The 24,628-nt window shown below is 47.3% G+C and overlaps 1 protein-coding gene across 1 annotated transcript in view; it reads left to right on the top strand.

Annotated features, from left to right (window-relative positions):
- The first annotated feature begins 352 nt into the window (after nucleotides 1-352).
- Nucleotides 353-24,628, top strand: part of EDARADD (EDAR associated via death domain) — a 57,269-nt gene continuing 32,993 nt past the window's right edge. Inside the window, exons 1-4 of the mRNA XM_059397387.1 lie at nucleotides 353-699; nucleotides 7,698-7,756; nucleotides 11,334-11,373; nucleotides 22,557-22,615. Coding sequence (XP_059253370.1) covers nucleotides 669-699; nucleotides 7,698-7,756; nucleotides 11,334-11,373; nucleotides 22,557-22,615 — 189 coding nt within the window. The 5' untranslated portion in view covers nucleotides 353-668. The remainder of the gene's footprint in view (nucleotides 700-7,697; nucleotides 7,757-11,333; nucleotides 11,374-22,556; nucleotides 22,616-24,628) is intronic.

Below are 24,628 nucleotides of genomic sequence, written 5' to 3'. Positions count from 1 at the left end.
ACCTACCCTGGAGGTCATGTAATAACCAATGACCAAAAAAAAAACAAAACAAACAAACAAAAAAACCCATCCAGATCGAAGTTATTCGCGTGTGGCATCAGGCAATGGCAGACCCTGCCTTAAGATGAGGAGACTGCTTAAATAGATGGGCAGGCATCTCAGCCCACGCCTGTGCTGGAAAAGCTGGTTCCCGGCTTCGGGCGCGATTAGGAAGCCAGCAAAGTGCCCCGAGAGTGCAGCCGGGGTTTAGGGCTGATGATCATTTCGCAGCCAGGCCGCACGCGGACACCCGCTTGGCGAGCCTGGGCGCCAGGATAGGAGGCCGCCCAGCGCCGGCGCTGGCGACGCTCGGAGCCCCCCCACCCCGGGCTCCGCCCCGCGCCCCGGCCTGGGCCCGCGCCTCTGGAGGGAGGAGGGCGGGGGCGGCGCGGAGAAGGGGCTTTGCTAATTGCCGAAGCAGGAAGTGAGCTCGCGGAGGACGCGGTGGAGAGTCTGGGAGGAGGTGGAGGGGCTGGCGCAGGAGGGGCGCGCAGCGCCGCGGTGCTGTGCTGCGGCGAAATCGGGACTGCAGGACCCTCCGGACTCGCCGCCTGTGCGCTCCCGCGCTCCAGCCCAGCCCCCAAGGCAGCGCCGGCCCGCTCCAGCGGCCGGCTGCCCCTCCCCGCCCCATGGCTTCTCCGGACCACCCTCTGCGCGCAGGTAAAGTGACACCGCGCCGCGCCCTCACCTGGAGCGGGAAGCGCGGGCCGCGAGCTCGCGGGGGTGTCGGGGCCCAGCCTCCCGCGACCCCCGGGGCACCGCGACCACCCCGGACGCCGCGCCGCACCCGGGTCCGCATGGGGTCGGGCCTGGGACGTTGCCGCGCGAGGTGCCCCCAGCCAGCGGGCGCGCTAGCCGCCATCCTTCGGCACCCCCACGCGCGCGTGTCGAGGACCCCCCCTTCCCTCGTCCCGCGCCGTGGCCGAACGCTTTTGTTCTGGACTTGGGATCCCAGGTGGAAACTAGTCCCTCAGACCTCCCTGGCAGCAAGGAGCGCAGGGAGGGATTCTCGGTTTTTCCGCCTTGGCTCTTCCTCTCTCCCCACTAACATGCCTTCTCGCGTCCCTTTCCTCTCCTCATTTTCACTTTTATTAAATGGTTTTGTTCCGCATGTTGACCCGCAGAGCTATTTCATGAACGAATATACACAAAACCAAGTCGGAGCCCACCTGTAGAGGCCTTTCATTAGAATGGTCTCTGATTCTAGCCTCAGTTCAGAATACTGCGTGTACCTGAGGACGGAGTCCAGATGTTTCATCTCTGACTTGAATTTGAAACCCTCCTCAGACTTCAGCTTCCAGGATTTCTCCCGTCCTTGGTCTCCCACAGTCTTGGTGGGGATCCGCCATGAGTGTTGAACACAGGAATGAATGAATGATATATACCCCAGATCGCTGGGGCTTTTTCTTGTTTTGGGGAGGTTGGAAAGGCTTGGGAGAGACGCCCTGTACGCAGATATAGAGCTGCATGCAATTGCTTAGATGAACGTGTTCCCCACTTAATTGCTTGGGCCTTGAACATTATGCCCTCAATCTGTGGCTTGAGCAGTTAGGAGGAGACAGTCTGGAGGTGAATCAGAAGATGGCTGAATCCGCATGGTGGTGGGTGGGTTTGGGAGATTTTCCTGGAGATTCAAAAGAAAGATCTAAATTCTCCCATTGGGGAATGGTAAACATTTTATCTATGGGAGGTGAAAAATAAATTGTCTGGTTAACCTTTCCCTCCCCCTCAAAACCCATTATTTGAAAAGACAAAAAGGGAAGTGAAGGGAAAAATCCTCCCACTCCCATCCCCACTCACCTCCGTAGCCACCTCCTCTTCTAAGAACCTAACAGACAAGGTGCCAAGAAGTGTTAGGTACCAGCAGTGGTCTCAGATCTTATTCAAGGATCATGGTGAAAGGCATTCAAAGAGATTGTGGGGGCACGGGGATCCAATGAAGGGGGCCAAGTTTAAGGTTTGCCTGGTTACTTAAAAATTAATGGCACCAGAAAAGATGAGCCTTGGGAACTATAGCTTAATGGATACAACATGTAAAAAGCTTCAATGAGTCATGGTGGGAAGAGGCCACCAGGGCAGCAAATACAGTCTTAGATGATGTTATTAATAGCACTACAGGCTCTAGATTTCCTGTGGTGGTGGTCTTGGCCAGCCCAGCCCCGCCAAAGTGGATAATCACAACCTGGTACCAATGGTCTTGGAGATCCCAGCACGTGAGGCATGATGAGAGGGTAGAATGATAGGAGCTGTCCTTTGGAAGGACTGTCTCCTTGACTTTAAAAGGGAGAACCCAAATCTGTAGGTGAAATCTTTTTGGCTACAAAGAGGGTCGAGGCCTTCTAAGGTCAAGGTCTCCTCGTCACTTGCAAAGATGTCGAAGAACACATTCATGTCCATCCGTTCCCACTCTGGAATTCTATCAATAAGGTGAGAGTTCCTCTAGTTTAAAAAAAAAAAAAAAAGATCTAAAATGACTTCCCTTTCTCATGTAATTTCTGTAACCTTTGGGACACACCCACCTACCCCTTCCTGAGCTCTAATGAAGCCACAACCCTGCCAATTTGTGGAACTCCTTAAAGGCCATTTTCCCTTATATACCCCCGACCAAGTTCCCATGCTCCCTCACCTGATTTCCTGCACTCACCTCCCACCTGGTGTGTTCACACCTGCACGTGCCTTTTACCAACCCCTTTGCCAAAAGGCAGCCATAGTGACCTTTCAAAGACCTATCAGTTCCTGGCATTTGTCTCCATAGAAATCTGCACTGATCTTCTAACAAATTCTCAGTCCTCCAAAGGCATCCATAATCCTCCCATCCGTCTCTTCCTACCCCACCAACCGACTGATGCCTCTTCTGCCCCGTCTCTCTGCCCTTCATCCATGCTGCCTCCCTCTTCCTGTGGAGACCCCTCATGGCGCCTGCCTCCAAGCACAGGTGATTCCCATTGATGGGAAGACCCTCTTTCTCTCCCCCGTCTCCCCACTCCAGTTACTCCCACTTATTCGTGAGCTCACAAGCCCCATGGTACACACTCTCCATGCAGCCTGCTCTCTCTTTTCTAGCACTGGCCTCGGTTTCTAGCTGTGGTTGTGTCACGGATGTCCCTCCCCAGCCTGCCTCCAAGCTCTCCGTCTGTTTAGCTCCAACACCTGACACAGTGCCTGGCACGTAGTAAGCCCTGGCTGGCTTCTAAGAGCCTCACTGAGTAACTGAAAGCATTTTTAAAAATATCCCCACGTAGGCTTCAAACTGTAGGCAGAAAAAGCTTTGCCTGGATTGACATTTTAGAGACGTATTCGTCAAGTTAGATGTGTTCACTGACTTTACCTTGTAAAATTTTTTTTAAAAGACCTCTGTATTGGATCGCATCTAACGAAGGCACATGTATACTGTTAGACCACGTTATGAGCTTAATGAAAGGAGACCAGATTTTTTGCTAAGAAAATGTATAAGTTTGTTGAGGTCACGTGGGAGGAAAATTGTCCCTTCCTTGGAGCGTTGCTATCTTACTCTATCATGGCCACTAAAAAAATCTGATACGGGGTGAGTCAGAATTGTCTCTCGGAGGTGAGTTAGATCCGGCTCACATTCATACAGATGTGAAAGCCAGGAACGAAGAAAGAGGCTTTGAAAGCCTGGGTGGAGGAGGCGGTGTGGTTCACTGCGATGAGCTAAGTGCCCAGGGCCACCGGCAGACATGCGGGCCTGTGTCCTTCCTTTGTTCTGGGGTCCCTCTTGCACCATGTGGTGAGGCTGGCGGCTGGGAGCAGCTCAGGACAGGACCCGGTGGCATCTTACCTCTCCCACCCTCCTGTGGGCTCCAGTGGGTCCCAGGGGACAGCCTGCCTTCCTTGCAAAGCCCAGTAGCACTGGGAGCAGAAACTGGGACCAAAGAGTGAGCACCCTGCTTGACAAGCCGGACCAGCCACCTCTTCTTCAGATGCAGGGGGAGCCCTGGCGTGCTGACTCCTCCCTTCTCCCTTTCCCCTTTCCTCCCTCCCTCCCTCTTCCCTTCCCCTCTCTCCTTCCCTGGTGGTGCCCTTTCCCAATGCCCACTTCATCCCTTTTCCTTTCTTACATGCCTGTCTTCTAGAGTTTCTTCTCTTTCCTCCCCATTACTTCCCTTCGTCTGAATCTCCTCTTTGGTCCCTTTGTCCCCGCTCTCTGCTCCTCCTCCCCTTCCCTGGCCCCTGTTCAGCTCCATCCCGACTGCAGGCAGAGCTGGACTAACACGATCACTCGCTAGCTCAGCCACCCTCCAGAGAAGTCACTCTTCGGTGGCCACCTTCCTGACCCCCTGGTCCTTTCTCCACTTGTTCAGCTATTGCTCTGAAGTCTGAGGAGGACAGAGCGGGGCTGCCACAGAATCAGGCCAGAGGAGAAACCAAACCATGCGTCCACACTGTCCCCCAGCACTGCTTCTCTGAGAGCTTTCAGAGTCCTCAACAGGGTTAGGATTTAGGGGCTTCTTCAGAACCGGGAGTGAAAACAGCCATAGGTCAAAAGAAAAGCTATGGCCCCCACACAAGAGTAATAATCACAAATGAAAACTAAGTTAACTCTGAAGTCCCAAAGTCGAAGAATTGCCTTGAATCTGTCACTAGAAAGCACCCAAGGCCTCATTCTCTGGGCTCTGGGTGCCCTGGGAATGGCAGGAGGTTCTGACCCCCTTCCCTCTTCATTCTCTCCCAAAGAACGCCCTCTGAGGTGGTCTTTGAACTTCCTCAGAGAAACTGTCTCTGGGAACTGTAGGCCCTCGGCTGCTGGGACTAATGAGGGTGATGTCAGGACCGCACAGCTGTTGGACAGCTTTACCAGGAGATTGTGGCTTCTGGATGCAGTCCTCAGGTCCCATGCTCTGGGTGAGATCTGGGTCTTCGAGTGCAGGAGGACAGATGAGATTTCAGATTTAGAGTTGATGCTGGAATGATTAGTTCTTTAGGGGGCATTGGGTGAAGGTATTTTGCACATGGGAAGGACACGAATTTGGGGGGCCAGAGAGTGGACTGTTAAGAGCTGACCTGCATTTCCCCCAGAAACCTTGCTGCTGTCCTTATCTCTGGTACCACAGAACGTGACCTTATTTGGAACTAGAGTCCTTACAGATGCAATCACATTACAATGAGGTCGTTAGTGTGGGCCCTAATCTCCTGTAACCGACCTCCTTATGTAAAGGGAAAATCTGGACAGAGAGATGCCCCTACTGTCAGTGGTGGGCAGTGCATGAACTCCTAGAACCCTGACAGTAGTGGAAAACAGACACAGGCTGAGCACTAGGTAAATGGGAGCTCTAGCGGAATTTCAGATGAAGATGCTGTGGACCTCGGCTTCCCATGTCATAGTGACGTTAGCCTGAAGATGCTCTTTTGACCCTGCGACCCCCGCTTTTCACCATTCACTGACTTTTAAAGCTGGAAGGACACATGGAGGCTATTTACCCCTGAATATTACAGATTAGGGACAGGAGCCCCAGAGAAACAAATGACTGCACAACCTGCCTAGCTGGATCTCAGCTGTGGTCTCCTGGAGTGAGGCTGGGTGCCCTCTCCAAGGGCCACTGCATGAGTTTACCCTGGGCCTTTCTCACGCATTTCGAGAACTGTCCAGAAGATGTGCATATAAGTTAAACATCATTCTTGCTACCATCAGTGAGATCCTTGTTGGTTAGTTGCCAGCTAATTTGGGGTGGCCTGTGCCTTGCTTGGAGTCCCCAGTCCAGGAGAGACAGGTGGCTTTGGGAGGAAAGGACCTCCCAGGACAGCAGAGCTCCAGCTGAGAGCTAGAAGAAGGTCCCTGTGCAGCCCCAGCCTGAGCTCCCATGGTCCCCCTTTCTAGTTCGGCCCTTCCTGTGCCTCTCCTCCCATCTGATATCAGAGCCCTGCCTGCTGTTTCCTGGGGCCTGTAAAAATAAACATTTTAATGCTTCCAAATGATTTGACTTCAGACTTAATAATATTATACCATGCAGCTCCAAGAGCTCTCAGAAATCCTTTACAACAACTTCCTCCTTCCAGACCAGTATCAAATAACCAGGGTGAGCCCTCTTCCAAATGATCTCTTCGGTACACAGCCATCTGGGCCTCGAAAACAAAGGTGACTGAGTTCGAACCACGAGGATGAACAGGGTCAGGCAGAGCACGTCAGGCACCACCTGGGTCTGGGTCGGTGAGCGAACTTGGCAATGATGCACCTGGAAGAACTTCCTTCAGGGTCTGATCCCCATCAGAGGCTCCAGCAAACATGATTCAAAGGTCCTGAAGGTGCCTCCCTGACTGGTCACGAACCTGTTTCTTTTCCCAATTGCCCTTTGGCTTTGTGGCCATGACTCAGAAAATGAGAAGCCTAAATTCATTGTCCCCTTCCCATCAGAACTTCCATCTATTAGAGATTTCGAGATTTCTCCATTCATCCTCACTCCTCTGGGCCACTTCGTTTAATCTCCCTAGTGACGAGACTGTCATAAAACAAACAGATGTTCCCTTCACACTTCACACACATTTTCCTCTGGGCATTTTCAACACCTGCCAGGCAGAGACCTGTGGAAAGCCCAGACACATTCTAGAAAGGAGACAGTGAGGGAGAACAAACGTAAATGAATATATCAATAAATCGTCTTGATGTGCTCGTTTGGATCCCCAAAGGCATTTCCTGGGCCTGGTGCCTCGTCCACAGTGTTTACTTAATTTAGCTTAAGTTGACTCTTGGCTGATTTAAGGCTTACACTTAGGGTTTTGTAGGTTGTGCACTGCACAAATCTAGAGGACTCCACTCAAACGGATTTGGTTCTTCATTAACATAGTTTTCTGGAAGATGTCTGGTCAGGTGACTTGGAGTGTGAGCTCTTTTCTACTTTGAACAAATTCTTCAGATCTAGTGGTGGCCTCAACCAAGACTTATACCTTTTTCTGTTTTTCCTCATTTGGTTTCTTAAATGCAACAAGTGATAAATAAGAAGCAAAATTTTGGGAAGTGAAAAATCACTTTTTGTTTGATGATAATCCCAGGAGATTGCTGACTTTATTAATTTACCTAAACCACAGCCAGAAGCTTAATATTTTAAAATGATTTTTAAAAAATTACAGAGGAGTGGGATACATGGAGAAAAGAAGACATCTGGATCATGTCATTCCTGCTTAAAGTTATAATCAAATTATACCAAAGAGGGGTGCCTGGGTGGCTCGGTGGGTTAAAGCCTCTGCCTTCGGCTCAGGTCATGATCCCAGGGTCCTGGGATCCCTGCATTGGGTTCTCTGCTCAGCAGGGAATCTGCTTCCCTGTCTCTCTGCCTGCCTCTCTGCCTACTTGTGATCTCTGTCTGTCAAATAAATAAATAAATAAAATCTTTTTAAAAAATTATACCAAAGAGTCATGGGTACGTCTGCATATCCGTAGTTATGTAGAACTCCGAGTGTCTGTAGATCTCTACAAGTGAGCTGTCTTACGATGTGGGGTTTTGTTGTTGTTGTTGTTGTTTTTGTTTTTTTTAAGAAAAGTTTGTCTTAATCTCTTTCTTGGTGCTATCTGACCCCATTCCTTCCTGTTTTTTTCCAGTGACTAAGGTAGCTTGCATTGATGGGAAGACAATTCTCAAAGGACACATCTGTGCTCTTACATTAAAATAATCTCCATTTTTTTTGTTTTGTTTTGTTTTTTACAGATCAGATGGCAAAGGAGCCAGTGGAAGACACAGACCCTAGCACGTTGTCCTTTAACCCGGTAGGTTACAATCTTTACATCAGTAATGACAACTCATGTTATTTCTTTTTTCCCTTTGTTATGTTTTTATTGCTCAGTATTTACATGAAGATCAGAAACCCCAAAGTCAGGTTTTCCCAAGATAAACTTCTTTATCGTGGTGTTCTCTGTGATGTAATGAAGTTTGGGTTTCTCGGGGCTAAAAATGGTATTGGATTCTGTTCTTGTGATCTTCTTAGATTATATCAGGTCTTTGTATTCTTGTCTATTTTTAATACTTGTCAGTCCTCTGTTTAACTTCCCCTTCTTCAAAGTTCAAAATATTTAGTGTGAGATGGAAGGCAAAAGCAGGACTAGTATACAGTTACTGGGGGCCAGCAGGCACAGATGTTTGATTCACTTATGTTACTGCATTTATTCCCTGCAATAACCCTGTAAGGTAAGCACTGCCCATTTCACACATGAACAACTGAGACTCGGGGGTTGGGGTAAGTTGCCCACATTGGAAGCAGCCCAGGTGGGATGCAGACCCAGTAGCTGGCTTCCGGTCCCTGCCCTGCCTTCCCAGAACCACGCTGTGGTGTGTCTGCTGCTTACGGCTTACCAAGGACTTCACATACTTCATCCCCCAAGTAATCAGTGAGATGGAAGGACAGTCACCCCATTGTACAGATGAAGCGATGAAAGTTCACAGATTCATAAAAAGTCACGCAGACGGGAGCTCTGCTCTCCTGTGTGGTACTGACTCTTGGTTATGACCAAATCCATGCCTCTGCTAACATTACATGTGTTATTGTGCATATAGGGGGTGACACACTCCTTTAAGAAAAAAAAAAGAGTGTTTGGAGGAGAAGAACTGTGCAGCCCATGAAAGATCCTGATCAGTGTAGTTAGAATGATGTAAAAGACACACATCAATATCATTAGACAATATAATTTGATGAAATGTCCTGAAGTCTTTGGTGATTCATGAGTTACCTCAGTGTCTTGAGGGGTTTGTCCTTAAGCCTTGAGTCCCCGCTGTATAGTTCTTTGGGGGCAGCGTTGGAGACAAAGCTGGACACGCAGTGGAAATCAAGAGGAAAACATCCTCTGACAGAGCGTGGGCCAGCCCTGTGCTGTGGTCCTGAACGAGGGCCTTTGGCTGCTAGAAGGTGCCCTCAGTTTGTCCTTCCAGTCCCTGACCCAGCGCCCGACCCGCACTGCTCTTGGACTCCTGCTCTCTTCCCGCCTGGGGTCACAGCCATCTCCACCTCCATTCACTTCTCCGTCCCGGGGCACAGTGATTTCCCCAAACCTTCCCTAGGTCGGTTTGCTGGAGCTGCCACAACAGAAGACCACACAGTGGGTGACTAAGTGCTCCCCATGTCTGTAGGTTGGAAAGGGCAGGGCCCTTCTTGTCCCTCCAAAACTGTGGGGAAGAATCCTTTCTCATGTGTGGTGGTCAGCAACCCCTAGTGGTTCTCAGCTGCATCCCTCCAGTGTCCTTGCTTCCTTGCCCCGTGGTGGGATTCTCCCTGTGGGTGGCCATCTCTGTATCTCTTCTCTTGTAAGGAGAGCAGTCCTGTTGAATTGAGGCTCCCTTACCCCAGTGGGATCTCATCCTCACTGGTCCTCTATCTAAGTCTGTAGATGTCTAGCTACCCTATTTTCAAATGAGGTCCCAGGTAGAGGTACTCAGGGTTAGGACTTCAGCACATTTTAGCAGGGGAGATGCATGTCAGCCCAGAACATTCCAGGGGCTCCTGGGATGAAATCTGTGCGCCTCTTCTTGGCAGCTGAGGTCCTCCATGACCTCATCTCAGCAGCCCTCCCAATGAGCCAGTCGTGTGTAGGTCTTTGCTGCGCCTGAAACACCCCACACCTTCTCACCTTCTCACCTTCCAGGGATACTAACATTGTTCCATGCAGTGAGGAAAATCTCCCAGCTTCCTCAACTAAGGAACTCGTGTGCTTCCTCCCAGGCAACGCTCTCTTTGCTTCACCCTGGGGCCTTGGGAGGCTCCTTTCTCTACAGCCTAACCCCTACTTTTTAATCACACTGTGCTGGAATTGTTTACTTGTGTGAGTTCCTGCAAGACTGTGTTGAATGTCTTCCCATATTCAGTGCCAGACACAAAGCAAAGGTGGATCCCCTGTCTCCCTCCAGTGTGCCTCTCTGCTTCTACACTTGTCACACTTCATACCACCTGGACTTGCTCCCCTGGGCCCACCACCTGTGACCACCATGCTCCTTCCTCTTGGTCACCCGAGTTCTTGGGCATTCTGCACACCAAGCTCAAATGTCAGTCTCTCCAGGAAACCTGCGTTTGCTCCAGCCTGTGGGTTCCCTCACACAGACTTCTGGTAGATGTTTATTTAACACTGAGTCAAAATGCGGGGCTGCAAAGATCATAGTTCCTTTTTCTTAAAAAAAAAAAAAAAAAAAAAAAACTTACGAGCCTATCTGAGGAAATAGGCAAGTCCATACTTTAAAAACAGCCTGATAAGTGTTACCATACAGGTGTGTTTTCTGTGCTCCAGGGACCAGACTATCTAGAAGAATCTAGTCTCAGGGAGAATTTGACTTTAAGTTCTCCGTGACTGATGACTGATTGATTGATTTCTTCTGTGGAAGAGGATTTCAAGGCTTCTAGAGGTTCTGAAACTTCACTGTTCAGCTCCAAAGAAACTGCAAGGAAAGAGTTTTAAAACAAAATCCTTGGTTCCACATTTGTTTGTTTTTCTCTTCTGTCAGAGGAAGACATGTGTGAGACCTACAGGCAAGTTGGAAGGTGCAGCCTTTTTTTTTTTTTTTTTTAAAGGCTGGAGGCATGGATCCAAAGGCCCAGATGGGGAATGGGAGCTGTGCAGGGGTTAGGGACAGGATAGGGAGACTGGGCACTTCCCACTCTGCTCATGGAAGTCATCGGAGAATGACCACATTGTTTAATCGGAAGTCAAAGTTTCCAGAATACCTGCATGGAGGTACCAGGAAAGAAATATGTGATTGCAAGAGCCTTTGATATTTTGAATTCCCTCCCATGGTACTGCCGCCAGCCAGTGCACTGAGCAACTGTGTACAATTGTGCGCAATGAGTAGATCTTTGTAGACCTTTGTGCGGTCGGTAGGCTGGTTGGCTTTTCAATCCTGTCCTACCCACTCCAGGACGCAGCCCTACATGAATGAGATACAGCCTGGCCCACGGGCTTGTTGAGCCAAAGGAATGCCACAGAAATGGGGACAAGAAATGGGTCTATCCCCATAATTCATGATAACAAATGCTCCTCAATTTTAAACTACAGGAAATGGGTGGGGGGGAATAGCCCAGCAGAAAAGAGAGGAAGTGTGGTTTAGCGGTCAGAGCCGAAGCAGTTTGGAAGCCTTATTCTGTCTCATGTTCCAACATTAACTTCTTGTCAACCTTGATTTCATTTTTATAGACCCAGGATAAAAACGAACAATGGGTCAGGCCTGTTGATAAATCCATGGCTAGAAACTTGCAAGGCTTTAAACTAAAATTATGACTTTGCCCAAACAAAGATTTCTTTTCACTTTACTCTTATAACTGAACTATGGGGTTTAAAAATAACTCTCTTCTTTTGTTGGTTTCCACAGTCAGACAAATATCCCATTCAAGATACGGGACTCCCTAAAGGTATGTACACTTAATATAACTACTTGAACTTGTGATTATTTTAATGTCTTGAACAAAGCACTAGTGAAAGTCATCTCTCATTCCTTAAAGTTGTTAAACAGAAACATACTGACAGTTTAGCTTTTGACTTGTTGACTCTCTAGGGCATGGCTTTTCTTATTAAAATCTACAAATTATTTCATTACAAATTATACATTAAATCCCTGTGGCGTTTTTATGATGCATAAAATGAAGAGAGCCAGCGCTCTGTGTTGCAAATGACAGAAACCTAACCCAAGCTCATTTTAAAAAGGGACGGGACATACTGGCTTAGGCTCTTTGGATACTGCAAGGTGCAAATTTGAAGGATGCTCTCAGGCTCAGTCTCTGTGTGTCTCTCATCTCATCTCTCTGTCTTCATCTGTGTTGGCTTCATTTTGGGGCAGGCTTTCCCTTCGTGGCCGGAAGCATGGTCACCAACACCTCCGGCTGTACACGGTGCCCATCGAGATGGCAGAGCAAGGGTGTGCCTTTCCCCTAGTGCCCAATTTCTAGGGATGGCTGTCATATGGGGAGTTTGGGTCACATGGCCATCCGTGACTCCGTTGTTGCCCTTAGGAGGATGGAGGACGTGGGTCAGGTTTGCACCTTGAGGTTGGGTGGGGAAGGGCATGGAGTTATTCTACCCAAACCACAGGAAAGAGGCCTCTGTTACTAGACAGAGGGGCAAAGGATGCTTGTCAGGCCCCAAAGCAAAACAGAACAAAAACAAATCCAAAAAACCTATCTTTTGTAATTCGCAGACCAATGGTTTATCCATGGTGTAGACATGGCCAGGCTCAGCCTCTCGTAATTTCTTCTGTGGGGCAATCTGTTGTGGGGTCATCTGGTTGCCCTCTTGAGTCTTTACCTTGTACTCTGCTGACAGGCCTGAGAGAAGGGGTGGACGGGGTGAGGGACAATCTGATCTGAGCAGCTTCAGAGATGGCAGGGGCCCCCAGCTTCCTGAAAAGGTGGGACTTCCCAGCACCTGCCGCTGTGGGTCTTCCTGGCAGTCCTTGTGACCGGGTAGCCGTAGGGTCACCCAACTGGAAGGTGAGGAGGGAGCTCCTTGCCAGGGTCCACTTGGGGTTAGGTCCAGGGTTCTGCGAAGGTTCCCCTCCCTCCAGTCCTTACTGGCCAGACTCTTCTCCTTACACCCAGAAATTAAACCTCCAGCGTTCATTCCTTTTGTTGTCTGTGCATGTCCCGGGAGTGGCAGAATCCAAATCCCGGCTGTATTCGGGGAGGCTTGTGGTAAGCTCCCCTTCCCCTAGTGGTGAGTGATTTTCTAAGTGTTCCGATCCTCCAGTCCATGATTCGATTCTCCAGTTCAGCCAGAAGGTAGAAGACACAAACCAGGCGACCAGGGATGTGGGAGGCAGTCTCAGGTGGTATGGCTTTGACTTCAGTGTGCAGTGAAGAATTATTGAGGGCGTGGGGGGAGCTGTTGAAAATCCAGATTCTGGGCTCAGTGGCTTTGAAATCACCATGTGGCAGGTGTGGGGCCAGGCCCAGGAACTTGTAAATGCATACCTGAGTGGCTGGGAGGCAGACCTCACTTTAACCTAAGAAGCTCAAGGATTTGGTATGTCCACCAGGGAGGCAGATAGACAAGAGAACCAATCTGTAGCCAGACCACTAGCTGGACTCTAAGCGCCATTAGAATGGTGGCTGCACCTCTCAGGGTCTCAGGGCAGGAAGGACAGTGTTCTCCTCTCCTCCCAGGATGCTAAGGAGAATCCAATGAAATGAGTCCAGAATGGTACTGACACAGGCGAGCCAGATGGTGGAGGGAAATCGGGAGAAGGAAATGTGCAAACTCAGGCTTGAGGATGCTTTCCCAGTGCCATAGCAAGAACGGTACTGCTTGAGACAACCGCTGAGCTGCAGTGACTCTGAAAATGCAATGTCACGGTTTGATCTGTCTAAAAGATCTTTTTTAACACCCTTCAAAGTGATTTCCTGTTTTGGAGGGGGGAAAAAAAGAAGACTGGGTTTTTCCTGGAATTTGAGACTCACAAAACCTTAATTAAACTGGTGAAGATTTTACAAGTAACATGACAGTGAAAACCATGTTTATGGGAAATGTGACTAGATCTTCTATCCTGATTCATGGAGAACTGTCTAACTAAGCATGTGACTTCTTTTTTTTTTAAGATTTTAGTTATTTATTTGACAGAAAGAGAGATCACAAGTAGGCAGAGAGGCAGGCAGAGAGAAGGGGAAGCAGGCTCCCTGCTGAGCAGAGAGACTGACTCGGGGCTCGATTCCAGGACCCCAAGACCGTGACCTGAGCTGAAGGCAGAGGCCCAACCCACTGAGCCACCCAGGCGCCCCAAGCACATGACCTCTTATCTCTAAAGAAATACATCGTCTTATACATAATGTCTGGAAGTTTATAAACTTACTCTAAGGGCGCCTGGGTAGGTCAGATGGTTAAACGTCTGACTCTTGGTTTCAGCTCTGGTCATGATCTCAGGGTCATGGGGTCGAGCCCCTGTGTCAGGCTCTGCTCAGCACGATGTCTCTTTGAGATTCTCTCTCCCTCTGCCCTGCCTGCCACTCACTCACACACACACACATGCATGCTCCCTCTCTCTCAATAAATAAATAAATGAATCAAATCTTTTTTAAAAACTTCAACATTTGCATTCAATAATATCTATGACTTGGGATGCCTGGGTAGCTCATTCAGCTAATTATTTGCCTTTGGCTCAGGTTATGATCCCAGGGTCCTGGGATCAAGCCCTGCATCGGGCTCCCTGCTCAGTGGGGAATCTGCTTCTCTCTCTGCCTCTGCTGCTCCTCCTGCTTGCGTGCTGTCTCTGTCTCTGTCAAATAAATAAATAAAATCTTTTAATAATAATAATAATATCATCTATGACCTGATATTTGCTAGTATTTTTAAAAACCTACTAACGGGACCAATATCACCATTAAACATTTATGGTAATTTCTTTTATAAACATATAATGTATTATTAGCCCCTGGGGTATAGGTGTGTGAATCACCAGTTTTACACACTTCACAGCACTCACCATAGCACATACCCTCCCCAATGTCCATATTATGGTAATTTTTTATCATAAATGTTTTTAGGTGAAGAACCCATATGAATCAGTGCAGAAACAAAGTATAGGTTCAAAAGCAAATATAATCTAATTAAGTCCAAACTTGGACTCTAACGTTTAAGTGAATTTTAGGGGGTCCTGCCTTCTTTAACAGAGGATTTACCTGTAATTAGCTTCAGTAGTTTCCATATGGTTAAAAAGTCTTCAAAATTTATTTTTTTAAGCAGACTAACCGTGTTTCACAAAATATGACGCTTCTAGTATATTCCTGCTGTCTCCATGGGCAGTATAAAACCATTCTTCACACGGTCCTGAATAGAGGGGCTCTGAATTAGCTGCTTTCACCATAAATCAACAGTGAAGTCTAATGCAGCTCCAATGACCAGCCTGTTTTTGAGATGAAACATGCTGCTAAACTTGTTTTCTTATCAAGAACAAATGGGTAGCTTCCGCCTCCCCTGATTTTATAGATTTCAGGGGTTCATTCTGTCAGGCCTCTTTTCTGAGAGCTATTCTGGGAGAGTCTGCTGGCACTAAACTCAGTACTAATGTAAGAGTGAGGTTCATTTTATTAAGGTTTTTTCTTTGAGTATTGTTGACACATAATGTTACATTAATTTCAGGTGTAGGGCATAGTGCAAAACAGCATGGAGCATCCTTAAAAAAATTAAAAATAGGGGCATTTGGGTGGCTCAGTGGATTAAGCCTCTGCCTTTGGCTCAGGTCATGATCTCAGGGTCCTGGGATCGAGCCCAGCATCGGGCTCTCTGCTCAGCCAGGAGCCTGCTTCCCCCTCAGTCTCTGCCTGCCTCTCTGCCTATTTGTGATCTCTTTCTCTGTCATATAAATAAATAAAATCTTTTTTAAAAAATTAAAAATAGAATTATCATATACTCCAGTAATTCCACTACTGGGTATTTACCCAAATAAAACAAAAATGCTTATTCAAAAAAATATATCCACTCTTATGTTTATAGCACCATTATTTGCAACAGCCAAGCTTTGGAAGCAACCTGAGTGTCCACGGACAGATAAATGGATGAAAAGATGTGGGGTGGGGTGTGAGTGTGAGTGTGTGTATGTGTGTTAGAATATTACACAACCATTAAAAAGGTTGAGATTGCACAGTTTGCGACATGAGTGGGGCTTATTTTATATCAAAGATCTCCTGATATCTTGTAGAAACTGCTGGCTTAAGTGTTTTGAAGGAAATGTGACTCTTCACAATTTGAGAGAAAGTGTGTTTGGGAAAAAATTCTCATTTTTGAACCACTACTCCCAGTGAGGGGAAATTACTGCACATAAATACATTATAAAGTAATCAAGATTTTATCTTCTTTTTATCTAAAAGAAGATAAAATTTATTTTTTATCTTTTATTCAAAAAATTTTGTGGTGAATTTAAGTTAAAGAGAGGTAAAGTGGACTAATTCTGTTGCTAAATTTGAGGCATTTGAACTCAAACATAGATGATACCTGGGGGGATGTTTTAGAGCAATTTGTCAATTAAATGTAGAAGTAGTGGTTCAATTTGAAAAAGCGAGGAGAAAAACAAATATGAAGGAATTCACTAAAATAATTCAGAAGTAAAAATACTTGCCCTAAAACTCATAAGCCAATATGCTATATTATATATGATCTTTCCTCTCATAGATTGAAGCATTTTGTTAATAGGCTTCCCTGTTCTAAAAGGAAGCCAAACACCCCTCCTGCCTGCATGATTTGCTGTGTCCTGGTCCTGAGCTCATTCCATAAGTTCATGGCCTCCCACTCAACCTTGACTGGGACTCCTATTATAATAAACTCCCAAATCAACCATCCTTCCCCAAATTATTATTTGAATCCAGAAGTGACCGTCCTACACCATTTTTTTAAAGGTTTTATTTATTTGAGAGAAAGAGAGAGAAAGAAAGCACGAGCTGAGTGGGGAGGGGCAGAGGGAGAAGCAGGCTCCCCACTGAGCAAGGAGCCCGATGTGGGGCTTGATCCCAGGACCCTGGGATCATGACCTGAGCTGAAGGCAGATGGTTAACGGACTGAGCCACTCAGATGCCCCCATCCTGCACAGTTGTTTTTTGTTTTTTTTTTTTCCCTTTGAGGAAGGCAGAAAGGAGAGGGAAGGATGTGACCACAGGAGTATTTGGGGTACCACTTCACAAAAGTACGTAAGTTCAAATTGTCCTCACATTGGCCGGAAAAAAAACATGCTTTTACAAAAATGCCGGGCTGACTGTTAATGATAGTAGCCATTTTGAGAACCGGCGTAACCAAAATCACACGTCTGTTACTTTTTGCCGTGGTGCCTCAATTCTGTGGGATGCCTGTTGGATGTCAGACTTCCGGAGGCCTCCGACATTCCAGTTAAGTAAGTCTGGTGTGGAGCCTGGGAATCTGCATTGTTAGCCAGCACGGGAGGTTCAGATGCCAGAAAGCTGGGCTCTGTCTCTTGAGACACACAGGCCAAGGCAAGATCTCTACTGCTCTCACTTCAAGAGATACCACATAGAATCTTAGTGAAAAACTACCTTTAGTTTAAATTTCTCAGATAATACTATTAAGGAGGGGGGGTGTCTTTTAGTTGGAATCGTGTGGGAGGCTGTGAACGTAGCCCCTTGTTTGAACAAATCCAGCACCCTGCCGCTTACTAGGTGAATGGATGTTAAAGAATGTAAGAAAGAGATCAATCAACCAGGCTCTCATTCAGTCTTAACTCTTGGCCCCCGATAAATGATTCTTTCTTCAAAGCTTTATAACTCTCAGAGTTTGCATAAGCCTTTCTTTCATAATGTTCTCTATGTCTGTCAACTTTCAAGTTGAGAGCACAGTGTGGAATTCTACAAAGGTTCCAATCTGGTGGGACCAAAATCTGATTTCCACGCATTGGTGCTGTCCTCACCACAAATCGGGGAGCTGCAAAGTTAACCCCTGTGTCAAACAACCTAAGAATGGAGGTTTCCTCCCCAAGTCAAGTTTTTGGAAGGTGTTAAACATGGCACCTGCCTTTCAGGTTCCTTTGACTTTCTCTGGCAATCCACACTTGGACGGTAGAACTGACGTAGCTTTGCTCTGTCCTCTAGGAGGCTGAGCTTTGAAGACATGTGTCATTCCCACTGTCTGCTATCCACCAGGCATTTTAAAGTGTCCAATGAGCAGATGAGCCCAGTGGCATCTGCTGTGGTGAAATGTGTTTGGAGTGCCATTTACTCACCCAGCTGGACAGGGAAGGACCCTGCCCGGGGTTAGGCGGACAGCCACACATACCTGACACTGGGTGGATGAGATGGACAGCAGTTTATGAGTCCTTTATCCTTACTTGGAGGTGGGGGATGCTGCAAACCATGCAGGGTCACATGGGGTTGCCCTCAGGAGCACGTGAAGAAGCAGGGGCTGCAGTTCTAAGTCAACCCCCGTTAATTCCATGGTGCCTTGACATCAATTTAAATCTTAGTGACGATTGAGACTTACAGGGTAAAGGAGGGCCTCCCTAAATAGCAAAACAGGGCATAACTTGCCCAGGAGAGAATGGGCCATGTGGTGTGGTACTAGGGGAGTGAATCCAGACAACCAATGCTTATGGCAATAGTGACCCCAGGCAAAGGCTCTGTTTGCGCTTTGTAACTAAAACAGGAATTCTATGAGGGGCCCATTATACCTTTTGAGGTAGCCTGTTGCCTACAGAGTAAATGAAAGTTCCTTCCAAAGGCTCCTTTTAGAGCCAGGCACTGTGCATTCTGAGAAGTGAAATCAATGTCTTGGTCCCTATCCAGTAGGGACTCTCTATCCCCTGGTCTGGAACTCCAAGGGGGATAGAGAGTGTTCTAGAAAGGCCTTATATTTGTGGACTTACTAGAGGTAAAGACATTTGTTACCTTGATTTATATTCTGTTCATCTGTGAGGCAAGAGATTCCCAGGGTTCTTTACTTCAGAGTGGGCAAGTCTTCGGCAATGGTTCAAGAGTTTGTAAATAATAATATTAAATAGTAGTAGTAGTAGCAGTAGTAGTAGTAATAATAATAATAATAATGATGATGATGATGATGATGATAATGATAATACTGATGGAACCATTTGTTGGCCAGGGCATGTAGCACTGAGATGACAGCCTGAAGTCTGGCCAACTGTGCTGACTCTTGAATCCCGTCTGTTATCAGGGACATCCTGAAAGGGCTGAAAAGCACAGGTCTCCATGGGCTCCATCATGTCTGGTGGTGGCCATCTCATCTGTAGTGTCTACAGTTTCCCACAGCTATTCGCTCAGTTGGTCTGAAGGGGACCTCCCAGGTAACCCAGGCATCTGGGAAGAGTGACCTCTTCCGGCACCATGGCATCCAGCGAGAGACTGAGGAGAGTGAGTGACTGTCCCTCCCATGAGTGGAATATGCCCGAGGGTCCAAGTCTGACTCGACTCAGTAGCAAGGCCACAGAAGCCATGTCAAGCTTATAGGGTGCTGCTTCCATGACCCAAGGCAGAATGGGCAGCAGCGCCTGGAGCCTCACAGGTACAGGGTCAGTGAGAGCCTCTATTTCCAGAAGAGCCCAGCCTGCAGCCAGCGATCACTGCTCTAATGGTATAGAGAGAGAAGGGCCTAGGAGGGCGGTTTCTTGCATCAGAAGCCTATGGACAGCTTAGGGGTATCATGGTGGTCCAGAGACTTCAGGAGGAATACGAGGAAGGAGATTTCTACCTGACAGGGAAGGGGTTGCTGAGAATGCTCACTGTAGACTTGTATTGGAAGGAGCCCTGTTCATGGTGGACCCATCTGCAAGTAACCGTGGCAATGGGAGTAAGTGAAGTGTGTAAATGGGGAACGGGTTGTCTCCAGAATTCCAAAAGGACTAAAAGATGTTGGACTTGTATTAATGTGTAGGTACTCAGAGGCCCCATAGCTCTTTAATGGCCTTGTCAGAAATGAAGCAGCCCTTAGTTTACCAGAAAATTCTTAGAAAATGAACCAAGCGGTGCACTGCCCTGGGGGGCAATGTCCTGATCCCTTTCTGTGAGCTCTTTTACAGATATTTATATGGTTTGGATGACTGTGTCACATGGATGTCCTCAGAGGAGGATGTGAACTGTGAACCTGGAGAAGGGTGGGTGTAGATAAGATCTTGCCTGAAAAGTCCGTGTGCTAGAACAAAGCTGTTAGAAAACCCCCTGGGTATCCTGGTCACCACACACTGGGTGCCTTTGTAGATGAAGGCACACTGCAGCTGCGAGGCTGCTCAAGTAGACACTAGACAGAACATTTCAGCCAAAACTGAATATCCAGGTATTTACTAGTGGCTGATAGGATAGAGTCAGTAATGGTAATAACACTGGGCATGGAGCGTAGGGCTTTCATGCATGGGACCATGGCAGTAAGGTTGCAGTAATGCACTTTGAGGTGCCATTCATTTTCCTCCGGGTTTCAGACGAGGCCACATTCAGCTGTTAAATGAGAAGCAGGAGATAATCAGCCTTTCACTCTTCAGGTCTTATATAATAAGTTTTGATCTTTGGAGGTCCTGTTTTTTGTTTGTTTTAAGATTTTATTTATTTGTCAGAGATCACAAGTAGGTAGAGAGGCAGGAGGGAGTGGGGAAGCAGGCTCCCTGCTGAGCAGAGAGCTCGATACGGGGCTTGATCCTAGGACCCTGGGATCACCACCTGAACCAAAGGCCCACTGAGACACCCAGGTGCCCCTGGAGGTCCTGTTTAATTTACATTGGGCCATAGTAGCTATTTGAACTGAGAAGTCTATGGGGTCCCATTTTGTCAACTAACTGGGAAGATTTAATATGAATTCATGGGGTCAGAGCAGCCATGCCCCCATGAGATGCTCTAAGGCAGTGTGTGTTGTGACCCTGGAAAATTGAGGCCACATGGTAGTCCTCATGGTCAGGGTATGGCATGCCTGTCCTCTGTTTTACCTTCAGGAGCTCTCCTACCATAATGGGGGGTACACCATGGTGACATTTAGTGGCATCTCCAGGTGTAACTGTAATTTGAGCCCTGGTGCTGACGAAGTCCATGAGGGTTGGCCAGTTCAGATATTTTGGCAGATATTAAAGCTAATTCAGAACCTACGTGCACACCTGCAGTGGCGGGGGGTGGGGGCAGAGGGAGAGAGAATCTCCAGCAGACCCCAAGCTTGGTGCGGAGCCTGACGTGGGGCTCGATCTCACCACCCCAAGATCATGACCTGCGCTGAAATCGAAAATTGGATGCTCAGCCAGTGGAGCCACCCACCCGGCCCTCTTTCATCTATTGCCTGAGTGAATTATTGTAGTGAACGTTGGATTTGCCATCAGGTCACACTGTGGACCTCTGTTTCCAGTTCTTCGTTTTCCTTTTATCTCCTCCCCAGTATCCAGGTTTCTTTCCATCTTGCTTTCATGTCCCCTCCCCTTTTCTTTTTGCGTCACTGGATAAACTCTGGGTGCAAGTAGGTGGGGGAACCCTCTGCTTCCTCCTCCACAGAGACTCAAATCAGTACCATGGGGGTTGGGGTCCGCCACAGCTGCCTGCCACAGGGTAGTGGTGGCTTTCTTATGGTTTCGGAACCCTGGGCTTGCGTCAGGCTCCAACCAACTCCTCGTCATGTGGCTGGGGGACCGTGGGTGGGTTTCCCCTGTAACCGAGGGTCAGGATCCTTACTGTAGACAGGCAGAAGTGGCCCACGGGCCCAGCGGGCAATGGGCTAAAATGGGTTTGCTACAGCCCTGCCTTTTCTTCATTTCTTTTATGCTTTCTCTACAGATTCCCTTGGAATATTTTTATTTCTATCTGCATAAAGCCCCAGCATTCACTTTCTGGCCATTCATGGTGCAGACTTTCTGGGGGCTTATAGGGATGGGCTGGGGAGGCTGACGGCCCACCTCATAGGGAGCCATCTCTTCCTCCAAGGAATGCCAGTCAGTCTGCTTGGGGCCAGGTTCCACCTCCAGGAAGGTCCCACTGCTGAGGGATCGGGTGGGGTGCGGCAGGCCGGTGATCCAGAATTGGTCCTTCCGCACACTGTAAGCAGCTGCGCTAAGCCCAGACACACTGGCTGGGGGCATGGCATGGGGACAACAGCCATGTGCCAAATGCTCCTTCTCCGTTTCCCCCAGTTCCTAGGCCACGGGCTGCCATGGTTATGTATCCTGATGCCCTTGGGGGTCAGGAGAGCACATGTGCTGGCAGCAAGGGAAGCCACAGTGTAGGATACAGCAGGGTCACCATTTGTGCCCAAACAGCCACAAGCAGGGCGCCATGTTTCACTCACCCTGGGATGGTGATCTCATGGCTTTCTGCAAAACTCCCAAAGTGGGGATGGCACTTTGTGTATGATCACGGTGCCGGTGCGGCTCTCCCTGGGTATTCACCAGGCTGGAGACAGCTGCCGGAGAGCTCTAGCCCAGCTTGTGATAGCTGGGACTTAAGTAGTGACCAGCCAGGGTGCTTCGAGCTGGAATTCTCCAAGCTCGCCTGCCAAACATCAGCAGACCCCAACAACACATCATACTGGGGGACAGACCGTGAACAATGGTTTTCACCTTGAGGATGAGGACATCTTAGCTGGGATGCCACAGTACTTGGGCCATGCTGTTCCTGATGTCAGTTGTCACACCACCTCCCATTCACCCGGCTGGTGAGGGAAGGACCCTGCCCCGGGGTTAGGTGGACAGCCATATATACCTGACACTGGACACATGAGATGGACGGCAGTTTATGAGTCCTTTATCCTCACCTGGGGGAGGGGACACTGCAAGCCATGCAGGGTCACATGGGGTTGCCTTCAGGAGCGCGTGAACAAGCAGGGGCTGCAGGTTGTAAGGGTGGCGAGAGGATGGAGGGCCCTGGTTTCCTAGCGGGGATGTGACTGGCTCAGCTGAGTAATTCTGTGTGCCAGTAGGGATCTGAAACTCAGTACTCAGGGCTGAGTGGGGACGGTGGCTGGTGCCCTCCCCGGCAGTGGGGTGTAGCTGACTCATGGCTGCAGAGAGGGCAGAGACCTGAGGCCTTCCTGATTTCACCAGATGTCCAAGCAGCACATAATACTGAGTCCTCGTGGCAGACCTTACACCGCAGACCCTGTTCCTTATCAAGCCTGTGTCTTTTTCCCTCCCCAGCTGAAGAATGCGATCCCATTACTTTGAACTGCCCAACAGAGTCTGACGTGCAACATCAGGTAAAACTCGTTTTATTTATATTTTCACCCTTGGCTTCTTGCTAATCCATCTAGAATTTTTTAGAAATTCTCGGTCAGAGCTTTGAAAAAAAAAGAAGAGGATTTTTAGGTAATAAAATAAGTCTGGAAATGATCTTTAAACAGCCCAGTGACAGAGTACATGCACACAACTTCTGTTACTCCCAGTAACTATGGTAGCTTTAATCCATGCTTCAAAGAAAGCATTTGTCTGTAGGCTAAACACAGACCAGCAATGTCAATGAATGAAGGAGCAGAGCCTGCTTTCTTTCAGATGGAGTTGGTATGCTGTGAATGGGAAGCTTTTTTTAAGCCACAACAAAACTGGACAGTCTAATAACATTTTTGTAATGTTTTTATAAAACTTTACCTTTTTTCAGGAACCCTTTATTTATTTATTTGTTTGTTTGTTTTGGGGGGTCTTTCCCACAATGCCAAATCTAGGGATTGTTTTCTGATTATAAAAGAATGTTTGTTATTTTAAACTTCAAATAGGACAGAAATGTATCCCCCCAAATGAGATTTGCCTGTCACTCCATTTTTTACTTTTGAGGTACATCCTTCTAGAAGCTTCCTTGGGTCACTGTGTGGTTCAGTTATATCTGGTACTGTCCAGCCCGTTGCTTTCCACTCTTTCAAAGCTCATTGGCAAAATTGCACAATGCTTCACAGCAGGTGAACTATATTTAGAGTATCAAATGTCTCAAAAAGCATGTCTTACCTCAAGATGGGCTAGTTTGGTCCTGCCCGTTCCATAACACCAAGGTGATTTTTAGTGAGACAAATTAAAAGTTCTGTTTAGGCTTGCTTGTCAAATGTCAGTTTGTCATAAATCATTAATAGTGATGCTCTTGGGTAGTCAGATCACTTTTGGAAAAAACAAAATTATACTGTTGTTGATAGAACGGCCAATTTTAATTGGACACAGCTCTCTCGAAAGTTGTCAGTGATGCTGCTTTTAACTTTGGTTTGGGGTTCTTGGGTCACCTACTATGAACATCATATTCTTATTTAGTCATCCTTAGTGTTTTCCTTGGAATTACGATCTAATGGTTGAGTTTGGTGCCGACTAAATTTAAACAATTGTAGTAAACCCAAAGTAAGAAATTTTCTCTTCTCGCATTCCTCAATTTGTTTAACCAAGTCTTGCTCCTCGCATGTTTTGCAACATGATATAGACTCAAGGAAGAGGCAAGAATGCTACATGGTTTGTTTAGCCTGCTTTTAGGGATTTTCCAAAACCAGTTAAGATTAGGTACGAAATATACCTTAGGACACTGTTGAGAAGCTGTTTCATTTTAAGTCATAGTTCTAGCTATAAGAAGTAAAGACTCTCCTAAAAGATGAAAATAGATCTATCAACGAATAAAAGGGGCAGAAAGCTATTTGAGATTTTTTTAGTTCTGTTGTAAAAGAAACCGTCATATTCCTATGAAAAGGACTGTACCTAGCTAATTCAGTTCGTTATTTCTTTGTATAATCTATAGTATTTGTTCTAACTGCTAGATATCCAGAGGATTCTTTGAAACCAACTTGGCAGTTAGAACAAAGAAAACTTACTAGGGGAGACACGTTTAAAAAAACAAACAAACAAAACCCCCACAGTCCATTTTCTAGAGCTCTGACATTAAAAGTGAGCCAAAAATATGTTCTTCAGAATATGTTAACATTTGGTGTGTGAGTGCTTTTTATCATTTGAAAACTAAAATCTACCTCTTTGAATGAAGCAGACAGAAAATAATGCGGTGTCCTGGTGTGCAAAGTCAAAGTCTGACCTCTCACACAAAATTTCATAAAGAATCCTTTACTTTTAGGAACTTAAAATCCATACCCCATCTGCACTCTGAGGAAAGAGCCACTGACAAGTACTTTGCCTGGATTGAAGTATTATAAGATCCTAGATGAGGGGTGCCTGGGTGGCTCAGTCAGTTAAGCAAAGAGCCACTGACAAGTACTTTGCCTGGATTGAAGTATTATAAGATCCTAGATGAGGGG

Source organism: Mustela nigripes, chromosome 4 (assembly GCF_022355385.1).
Source record: "Mustela nigripes isolate SB6536 chromosome 4, MUSNIG.SB6536, whole genome shotgun sequence".
Classification (NCBI taxonomy): domain Eukaryota; kingdom Metazoa; phylum Chordata; class Mammalia; order Carnivora; family Mustelidae; genus Mustela; species Mustela nigripes.
Note: the sequence above shows the minus strand (reverse complement) of the source record. Positions and strands in the feature narration are given on the sequence as shown.